Raw genomic sequence first — 11,641 nt, forward strand, 5'->3', positions numbered from 1 at the left:
CCTCTGTGTGTGCTGTAATTAATATGATCTTATTCTCACAATCCCTGTGGGAGCAACATGTATGGGGATGCATTACATTCTTAGAGTCATCATTTGAGGCTGGTTATTGAAATTTTGTCAACAGACTTTCTTGGGAAAGTTTTCTTCTATCTTCAAGAGACTGCCAGTTCAGTTCTTTCAACATCTCAGTGACACTCTCCCACAGGTCAGACAAACCTGTGACCATTCATGCTGCCCTTCTCTGTATATGGTTCAATACCCCTGCTAGTCCTATTTGACATGGGTCCCAAGTACTTGAGCAATACTCTAGGATGAGTCACATGAGTGATTTATAAGCAATCTCCTTTGTAAATTGATTGCATTTCCTAGTATTCTACAAGGAAATTGAAGTCTGCTTCTTGCTTTACCCATGACTGAGCCTATGTGATCACTCCTCTTCATCGCCACTAAGCGTTACAACCAAGTATTTGTGTGAGTTTACAGATCTCAACTGTGACTGACTAATATTATATTCATAGGATGCTACGCTTTTTTGTGAAGTGCACAATTTTATGTTTTTCATCATTTGAAACAAGTTGCCAATCACTGCACAGCTTTGAAATCTTATCAAGGTCGTTCAGACTATACTTCTTTGTAGATAACTGCATCATCTTTGAAAAGTCTGAGCTTACTATTAATATTGTCTGCAAGATCATTAATATACAACAGCAAGGGACCCAACATACTTCACTGGGGCACACCTGAAGTTACTTCTACATCTGTCGATGACTCATCATCTAAGATAACATGCTGCATCCTCCCTAGAACGAAATTCTCAATCCATTCAGATATTGTGTCTTATACTCCATATGATCATACTTTTGATAATAAGCGTAAGTGTGCTAATGACTCAAATGATTTTCACACATCAAGAAATACTGCATCTTCCTAATAGCCTTGATCCATGGCTTTCAGAATGTCCTGTGAGAACAGTGTGAGTTGGTTTTCAAATTATCTATGTTTTTGAAATTCATGCTGGTTGGCATGGAGGAGGTCTTAGTGTTCAAGATACCTTATTATGTTTGAGCTAAAAAAAATGTTCTCTAAACAAATCAATACCAAGGATGATGATGTCCCATACTCCGAGGAGCGTAGGGGACGATGCAGGAGACCCGCACCACTGTACTAGGCAAGGTCCTAGTGGAGGTGGTTTGCCATTGCCTTCCTCCGATCGTAACGGGGATCGATGATGATGAAGATGACACAACACCCAGTCATCTTGAGGCACAAAAAATCTCTGACTCCGCTGGGAATCGAACCCGGGACCCTGTGCGCAGGAAGCGAGAACGCTACCGCAAGACCACGAGCTGCAGACAGTACCAAGGATACTGGACAATAGTTTTGTGGACACATCTGTTTCCCTTCTTGTAGACAGGTGTAACCTTTGCTTTCTTCCAGCTACTAGGCACAGTTTTTTTGTTTGAGGGATCTAGGATACATTATAGTTAACAGAGGGGCTAACTCAGCCATGAATTCAGTATACAGGGTGTTACAAAAAGGTACGGCCAAACTTTCAGGAAATATTTCTCACACACAAAGAAAGAAAATATGTTATGTGGACATGTGTCCAGAAACACTTACTTTCCATGTTAGAGCTCATTTTATTAATTCTCTTCAAATCACATTAATCATGGAATGGAAACACACAGTAACAGAACGTACCAGCGTGACTTCAAACACTTTGTTACAGGAAATGTTCAAAATGTCCTCCGTTAGCGAGGATACATGCATCCACCCTCCGTCGCATGGAATCCCTGATGCGCTGATGCAGCCCTGGAGAATGGCGTATTGTATCACAGCTATCCACAATACGAGCACGAAGAGTCTCTACATTTGATACCGGGGTTGCGTAGACAAGAGCTTTCAAATGCCCCCATAAATGAAAGTTAAGAGGGTTGAGGTCAGGAGAGCGTGGAGGCCATGGAATTGGTCCACCTCTACCAATCCATTGGTCACCGAATCTGTTGTTGAGGAGCGTACGAACACTTCGACTGAAATGTGCAGGAGCTCCATCGTGCATGAACCATATGTTGTGTCGCACTTGTAAAGGCACATGTTCTAGCAGCACAGGTAGAGTATCCCGTATGAAATCACGATAATGTGCTCCATTGAGCGTAGGTGGAAGAACATGGGGCCCAATCAAGACATCACCAACAATGCCTGCCCAAACATTCATAGAAAATCTGTGTCGATGACGTGATTGCACAATTGCGTGCGGATTCTCGTCAGCCCACACATGTTGATTGTGAAAATTTACAATTTGATCACGTTGGAATGAAGCCTCATCCGTAACTAAAATGAGATCTAACATGGAAATTAAGCATTTCTGGACACATGTCCACACAACATCTATTCTTTATTTGTGTGTGAGGAATGTTTCCTGAAAGTTTGGCCGTACCTTTTTGTAACACCCTGTAAAGTCTTGTAGAGATTCCATGAGGCCCTGGGACTTTGTTCAGTTTTAACAATTTCACCTGTTCTCAATTCCATTGACACTAATATCTATTTCACTCATCTTTTCAGTGGTACAAGAATTAAATTGTGGCAATACTCCTGGATTTTCCACAGTAAAGGAACATTTGAAAATAGAGTTAAACATTTCTGCTTTAGCTTTGCTAGTCTCAGTTTCAATTCCTGACTCGTCCATGAGTGGCTGGACACTAACTTTGTGCCACTAACACCTTTACAAATGATCAGGATTTCTTTGGGTTATATTCATGCAATTGCACCAGTAAAGTATTCTTAAATGATTATTGTGAATTATGTTGAGGAGGAGAAGCTTCATCGATACTGAGTCACAAATATTTTGTGTACATACAAGGACTCCACGAGTATAGGGAAAGAGAAAGAGAGAAAGAGAGAGAGAGAGAGAGAGGGGGGGGGTGCGGGGGGGGGGGTGGGGGGGGGGAGATTCTAATCATACCAATAAATACAACTAGATGTTTGCATGGAATGTGTTCTGTTAAACTATAGGCATTACAAGAATGGGGACAGGAGGAACTTTTTGTTTTGTCTTACTGTTTCCACAGGCTCTACAGTGTAAGATATTGCTTTTATAAAAGCTGCAAATTACAAGTTTTTGCTCATATGGCATCTAACTGAACTTGATGGTTGCCTCCAGCTGGCAACAAACTTACATCAACTTACTCTAAAATTATTTTTCTACATCAAGTTTTAGTTTAATAATTAAAAGCAAGTGCTCAAAACTTTTTCTGCAGGCAGTGTTCCACAGCTGTTAAATGATTCAGAAAAAAAAGTTGTTCTTATGGGGCAGCAACAACTGCACAAGTCCATTTTGTAATATGGTGAACTTGCGCATCAGGTGCTTAATCCACAATCTCTTATTGTGTACACAACCAGTATTGGAAATTTAAGATTCCACCATCTTGTGTACAAAATAAAATCACTTAACCATCTGCGGTCATTTTCACCCCACTGTTGTCATGGAACAAAGATTCCTCATCAAAGGGATAAAAGGATCACAAATCCCATAAAAATTATTCTACCATGCTGTGCAACCAGGGACACTAACAGGAAAACTACATAATCATTACACAGTGTTATGTTTGTGTTCCCGCTTGCACAGCACAGGACGGGGGGTACCATTTTTAATAAATCTGTGGTCCTTTTGACATGGAATCTTTGTTCTATGACAATAATGGGGTGATGCTGACCTCAGATGGTCAAGTGATTTTATTTTATATACCAGATAATGGAATTTTAAGTGTTCTGAAACCAATCATGTACAAAATAAAGGATTGTGGGTTAAGCAAATGTCATTCGATTTCTTCATTTTTCAAAATGGGTTCAGAAAAGATGTCTTAAGACCCCTAAAAGCAGTTATATTAATAATTTTTATTATTTTCAAATAGTTCTGATCTTAAATCATTATCAGGTTGACAAATATTATCAACATCAGATGGGACAATAGCTCACTGGGCGTCAGTGCGTGACGGGAGCAGGCAAAAGAGAGGCTGAAGTTTTGGTAAGAGTTACACACAGCCCCACACACTGTGTATTTTGTAGTTGATATGCTATATATTTACATTATATACATCAAATTACTCATATCATATTTGTTTGCTGTATAATACAGCTTTTATGAAATTATCTTGCAGTTTGTTATTGATACAAAAAACCACATTAAAAACACAGTGAATGCATATCTTCAGACATAGCATAGGTCCATCGGTTAAAACCCTTATTCCACATTAACATTTGGGGTCAAAGGAAGCATCAGATTCCACCCATCTGCTTTGACCCCTGACGTAAGTGTGTTGTGTTGTGCAATGTCACTGTGGCACACTGTTTCCAAGTCGGGTCACGTTTTCAGATGGAGCGTTGTTGTATTTGGAAGTGTAGCCTCATGGTGGATGTTCAAATTTGAAGATGTTTGTGTTATGTGTGGTATTGGGTCATTTGACTTTGTGTAATCATTCTGTGAAGTAGTTGGGGGTCGGCCAAAGCGTCCGATCCCACCCGTGTGTGTAAGGCTGTTGTGGTGTGTGACGTCACGACGACGCGGGATTTAGTTTGTGAGAGTGGCGTGTTTGTAGGTGTCGTTTTGATGCGATCGGTGGTGCTCTCTGGTGGTGTGTTAGGTGATGGTTTTGGTTTAGTTTGCGAGTGTGGCGTCGTGTGTGAATTTTGGTAATTTTTTTTTTTATGTCTTTGGTAGATATGGATATGACTGACAGGGTCAACAGTTTTCGGTTGGCAGCTATGATGGCGGACAGTGTATTGTCTCTAATAAAATTCGGATTTTTGGATGAAGTCGTGAAGTGTTCAGTATGTCGTGAAGAAATGAGGCCTACTTAAAGTTCCAGCGTCTCGGACCAGGGTCGGCTGTATGTGGAGATGTCATAAGGATAACAGGTCAAGGGAAGTGTTTGATCCCAATTTATGAGATCAGGAGCTGCTGTTGAGCAGGGAAGTGTTCAATCCCAATTTATGGGATCAGGAGCTGCTGTTGAGCTATATAGGTCAAAGGAAGTGTCCGATTCCAGATGATATTGTGTTTAGTGGTATTTGAGGAGTTTTGTGATGTCTGTCTGTTTCGTCGTTTTGCGTGGTTTTGTATGGGGGTGGGTGTCTAAATTTGTTTATATTTAGTTCGTCCCCACCCAAAAAACCCCCTATTTCCCGTGCTTGTCCCGTTAGCGTCATTAGGCTTTTTGTGGAACGTGTGTGTGTTTGTTTTCCAATGTATTTTCGTCCTCATAATGTGTACGTAACAACTTTATATGCGCCATATTGGAATCATGGTTTATGGTCATTTCCGCCATATTTGTGACGTCATGGGTCAAAGCAGACGGGCAGGATCGGACACTTCCGTATTTCCGTAGTTGGAAAAGTGAGCTGTGTCACTAACAAGTTACAATGATTTAGGCCTACTGTTTTGGGGGTTTGTGCATATGTGTTTGTGACAGTATGATTAGTGCTGTATGTTTTTTACAGACCACAATGTAATAGTTTTTTCTTGTTTTTTGTTAGAGATCGATATGATAAAAAAATTTAATAGTTATTCATTCCAGGTTGCGATGGGCAATGACATGACAACAACCATAAGGCTTTTACAGTAGTTCGGCTTGATTGCTAATTATGTGAGGTGTCGCGTGTAATGACAGCATGAAGTTGATTAGTCCCATCTTCTTGGACCGGGGACCTATATATGTGGCTGTGTAGCCATGAAAATATTTAGTGATCTATCCGACAGGGACTTCATTCAAGAGAACTTGGTTGGCCACACTGAAGATGGTTTTACTTACATATTAATCTTGTTATTGTTCATCTTTACATCTTTGAGGATTCATTTTCTTTTGTTTTTTTTTTCTTTTAATTTCTTTGTGCGTGTTGTGTTTAGGAGTGGTATTAGGTGGGATGGGGTTGGTTAAAATCGGGGTTAAGAGGTTGGGCTTGTTTGGATGTTGGCTTTGTTTGAGCTATATAGATTACAAGAATTTGGCGATACTACATATTGGACTTGCATGTGTTGGTTTCTTGATATCAAAGGTTCTGTTTGAGGTATATAGGTCACATGAAATGTAAAATTCCTGTGTTTTTCATGTTTGTAGTGTTATGTCATATGTTGAGAATTTTGTGTGTTTGTTTTGTGGGAAATATTTGTTTTGGGATGGTGCTGTTTTTCATATTGTCATGCGTATAGCCTGTCCCCATCTTAAAGTTCCCACTTCCCACTGTTGTCCCATTAGTTTCATTTTATTGCTGCAGTGAAATATTCTGGCATCATTTTTATATTTGTTTGCCTGTGCATGTAGTGACATAATGGTCAACATATTGTACATGTTGGAAGTAGTGGTGTCCGTCATCTTGATGACGTCATGGGTCAAAGCAGATGAGTGAAATACAACGCTTCTGTAATGCCCACATTTGTTGGCTATCACAACTTACTACCAAACTGTTACATTCCAATCTATCATAGACACTGTGCTATTCTACAGATCAGTCTGTCACCATAACTGAGATTTTATAGGGTGTGGGGGGAGGGAGACTAAAACAAACAAGCCTAATTTCAACTTTACTTTCTATTAGATAATATCGACAAGTCAGTGGGGAGTCACAGTCATAATAAAGCATGATTCTCAATATCACTCACAGCAGTGATGTTCATAGCATGACATGGTGGGACAGCAAGGGGAAGATATTTTAATATGTACTTAAGACAGCATATGTATCACATATGATTCAGATACTGTACAAATTAGTGGGTTATAAATGTCAAAATTAATGTGGCAAGGCCATACAGTTCCCAAAGATCTGCATGCTTGTTAAGAAGCCACTTACAATCAAGAGTACAGAATGACAGGTGAATGAAAACGTTAAACAACCAATCACTATGAACCACAGTGGTGGATACAAGATTCTACCACGTCTGCCTGCAAAAAATGGCCTACAGGCTCAAAGCAAATGTGCCTGCTCTACCAATAATGACCACACAATACAGTTGACACATTTTTAAGCGATGACTTCCATTTTTTCTGTCAACAGCACCAAATAAAAACCAAATCAATAGTTTTTTCAAAGAAAATTCCGCACTGGCTGTATCAATGATTTTTATTAAATCTGCGACCGGTTCCGCACCACTTATCGGTGCATCCTCAGGCAATATACGCTATTTATAACATGGTAACATTGAACATTGCCCCGTAGCCACTCCCCACCATTCACATCCAATACACCGTCATCTGGTGAGAGCGGTAGTTGAAATTTAAAAATCTTTTGTAAAATTTTTTTTAAAATGATGGGAGCGGCAATGACCATGCAAGTTTGCATGGTCATTGCCGCTCCCATCATTTAAAAATTGTTTGTAACAACTGTTTAGAATGTCAGTGCTGTGTAATGCCTCTTGTCTGTTATCTTAGTTTTAGAAGTGGTTTTGATATATAGTCCCTACGATGCGATGTAATCTGTCTGACCATGCCCAGTGAACAATGTTGACTTATTAATAGCAATTTGTTCTAGTACTGACCCTCGTATTATTTTGTTTTACAGTATTCATTTTAGTACGACTGTTCAAATTTCAATATTGCATTCATATACTATATATATTTTACAATCAATAAAGAATCTCAGTTTCCTTGCTCCCAGCATGAGGCTTTTATGCCTCTGTCATATGTACAAAAGTTAATAATATATATCTGTGAATGAAATCATTTGTTTGTAAAAGTCTAACACAGCCCATAATTGAAGCCAGTGCATGCTGTTCTGTCTCACTACTCACTATAGTATTTCATGGTTAACTTTAAACGAAAAACATTAGGCCTATTAACATTCAGAAACAGTCTATAATTATGAACACTTTTGATCTGGCAAAGCAGTCGCCTCTGCTAAAAGTGGCGAAATTCGTAAAGTACATCTGTCTGTGACCTATAATTACCTGTACAATGTCTCCTTTACACAGTGAAAGTTCTCCTGCAGTCGTCGTGAGAAAGTCATTTATCACCTTCGCGACTGTCCCCTTTTCCATGTTGTCAGCTCATTTCAAAACAGTATGCCACCCAGCTAGCGTAGACAACAAATGTCTATAAACTTTGGGCACTGACAATGCTGTCAAAACTATCCATCAACACCACCGTCACGCGAAGTATATAATCACATTGCATAACCTCACACATCTACCATTGCTTGTTGTTTTCATTTGCTATTTAGGACTGTCATAATGCCAACATTACGACGATGAGCAAAATTGTCAAAAATTGACGTTTATTGCAACACGAAAATAGTGGTACGATGCTTTCTATTTTTACAAAATCGAAAAGATATTTCTGCTTTATTTTCTCCTGCTATAGACTGAAACAAGCTATTTATATATTTTCTGGCTTTGAGTTCATCAGTTTTAATAGCAAGATGTAACCTTGCTTGACGCAGGCACCTGTCTCCTGTCTAGAACATACAGTCACACAATTCAACTTTTAACCGCACTAACAAAGAGAGAGATATCTCTTTATGCACTAATGAACATTCACGATAGTTGATAATTGTGTACATTGAAGCTAGGACCATTCCGCGCATTTTATGGGCAGTGATTAAAGAGCGCAAATTCCTGAACACAGCGCGCTAACTACAAATGGAATACGAATTTTAACTTCTCCCTATAGCGTGCATTCTACTACGATGTTAAGAGATTATATTCCATATTTGCAGGTTACATTCAGAATTGTTGTTGCAAATCTTTATTTCATAACATACTTGTTCTTGACTGCATCTTTGCTGAGTTACTTCGTAACGAATAAGAAAAGTTTAATTGCTTACTGCAGTTTCCTTAATGTTTTACATGTTCGAAAACATTGTTATTAACTAAAACGATCGATTTGCTACTAGCACAGTCGAAGGCTATGTTAAATGTATAGTAGCATCCTCGCAGATAAGAAGGAAATACAAAAAAAATTCTTTTGTAGTGTAGTGCCCTACACAATCCCTTCGAAGATTCGACGTAGTGCCTGCCTCACATAATCAGTTTAACGATCCGACTCTTCTCCTCATGAAGCGTTATTAGATTGAATAAATATTTTTTCTAGAACAATATTTTTTTTACTTAAAGGAAATATGTAGTTATTCTAGGACAGTGTTTGTTGATTTATTGTAGTTCACGTGCAGGGCCTGATTAAAGACCGATCCATATATAACGATCTGTCTGAGCACATTACATCTACGCAGATTGTTGCATGTGGACTAACTTGCAACTGGACCGGAAACTTGGGTAGATATGAGATGTGCGCAAACGTGGAAGTTGGAACTGGTGGTTTGAGCAAGGTTGTTCGAATCTGTGGACACAGACAATTCGTAGCGTGTAGACTGAAAATCATCACAACTCTGACTCGCGCAATCTGTTTGTTCAGTGTCGTGTTTGACGTCTTTGCGTGCACACCGAATTCTAAAATGACTGATACGTGTGGGTTTAGCGAACCACGAAAGGAAACTCGCGTTCCCTGCGTGTAGAACGGAAGGCTTTCGTTTACTATTTTGTCTAATGTCTACGTTCGTCGATGACACGACTTGCGTGAGCGGCGGAGTGATCCAAAGAGAACGTAAAGTTCCGAAAGATGTGCGGTATTATAGACATCATACGTGCTTCTGGGATTCAAATTACCCACAGCACAAATGCCGAACGAAAAGAAATATGATTATTATAAAACTGCCGAAGCAATCGAAGGTCGTACTGGGCGCGCGAGGAAGACAATAAATTTATTAGATACTTGCGTCAGGTGGGAGCGAAGTGAATAAACAAAAGCTTTGTAATTTTTTTTGTTAAGAAGGAAAAGCACAGTTAATTTCCTTGAAAGTATACAAGTGCGAATGTGTATTCATTACGCTCATTAAAATTAAATATATACGAAAGACTTGATCATTATCGTTGCTTACGTACATGGTATCTTCAATTATATGGCCGATGTACAACTGTTGTCAGAGATTTTCTATAATAAACAAGAATGGCTCGGGATCACGCTATCTCTCCTCTAATGAACTATATAGTAGATTTTAACAAGTAGTCTATTTGATATGTCGAATGTATTTCACTAATCAAATTTTATTCACATCTTCCTTTATATACTTAAATAAAATTCTTGAAGAGCTTAACATATATCAGTACAGAAATCAGTAACTGTCTGATATATAGCAGCTGCTGAAACGTGAAATAATCACTAAAGTAAATACAAAATCTCCGGTTGCTAATAACTAGAGTGTAAATGCTATCCTTTCTTCAGATTATGTAGGCCATCAGTACATAATGTTCTCCATTTAAATTTTCTTTTTAATTAAAATAGAACCCAACGAAAAGTTTTGGACTAATGCTGCAAGGAAAGCTGGAGCTGTAATTCAGTATTAAGTGCACTACTTTCACGCGTTTCACGTTTAAGTACAAGTTGGGACATACAAATTCACCCTTTCCTATTCCATTTTGCTTACTTCGCCAAAAACGGCACGCTCGCCATGTAAAATAATCCTTTCTGAACATCAAAGTTTAGTATCGTGGCTGGAACTATACATGGTGGTCAAAAAACAATCTGAAAGGCTAGTAAGGGTGTTGCAGGTTAGGTTGTGCTGGGAAGTAATTGTCACGAAAAAAATTCGACACGCTGCGTAGCTTCCGAGTTAATTCACTACTGGCCATTAAAATTGCTACGCCACGAAGATGACGTGCTGCAGACGCGAAATTTAACCGACAGGGAGAAAATGCTGTGATATGCGAATGATTAGCTTTTCAGAGCATTCACACAAGGTTGGCGCCGGTGGCGACACCTACAACGTGCTGACATGAGGAAAGTTTCCAACCCAGTTCTCATACACAAACAGCAGTTGACCGGCGTTGCTTGGTGAAACGTTATTGTGATGTCTCGTGTAAGGAGGAGAAATGCGTACCATCACGTTTCCGATTTTGATATTGGTCGGATTGTAGCCTATCGCGATTGCGGTTTAACGTATCACGACATTGCTGCTGGCGTTGGTCGAGATCCAATGACTGTTAGCAGAATATGGAATCGGTGGGTTCAGGAGAGTAATTGGAACGCCGTGCTGGATCCCAACGGCCTCGTATCACTGGCAGTCGAGATGACAGGCATCTTATCCGTATGGCTGTAACGGATCGTGCAACCATGTATCGATCCCTGAGTCAACCCATGGGGACGTCTGCAAGACAACCATCTGCACGAACAGTTCGATGACGTTTGCAGCAGCATGGACTGTCAGCTCGGAGACCATGGCTGCGGTTACCCTTGACGCTGCATCACAGACATGAGCGCCTGCGATGGTGTACTCAACGACGAACCTGGGTGCACGAATGGCAAAACGTCATTTTTTCGGATGAATCCAGGTTCTGTTTACAGCATCATGATGGTCGCATCCGTGTTTGGCGACATCGCGGTGATTGCACATTGGAAGCGTGTATTCGTCATCGTCACACTGGGGTATCACCCGGCATGATGGTATGGAGTGCCATTAGTTACACGTCTCGGTCACCTCTTGTTTGCATTGACGGCACTTTGAACAGTGGACGTTACATTTCAGATGTGTTACGACCCGTGGCTCTACCCTTCATTCGATCCCTGCGAAACCCTACATTTCAGCAGGATAATGCACGACC

General features: G+C 39.9%; 1 protein-coding gene across 3 annotated transcripts in view; it reads right to left on the minus strand.

Annotated features, from left to right (window-relative positions):
• Positions 1-8,196, minus strand: part of LOC126471466 (dynamin-binding protein-like) — a 213,444-nt gene extending 205,248 nt beyond the window's left edge. For all 3 annotated transcript variants that reach the window (XM_050099662.1, XM_050099663.1, XM_050099661.1), the window contains exon 1: positions 7,937-8,196. In XM_050099662.1, the coding sequence (XP_049955619.1) occupies positions 7,937-8,026 (90 nt within the window). In that variant the 5' untranslated portion in view covers positions 8,027-8,196. The remainder of the gene's footprint in view (positions 1-7,936) is intronic.
• Between the last annotated feature and the right edge of the window lie 3,445 nt (positions 8,197-11,641).

Source organism: Schistocerca serialis, chromosome 3, assembly GCF_023864345.2.
Source record: "Schistocerca serialis cubense isolate TAMUIC-IGC-003099 chromosome 3, iqSchSeri2.2, whole genome shotgun sequence".
Classification (NCBI taxonomy): domain Eukaryota; kingdom Metazoa; phylum Arthropoda; class Insecta; order Orthoptera; family Acrididae; genus Schistocerca; species Schistocerca serialis.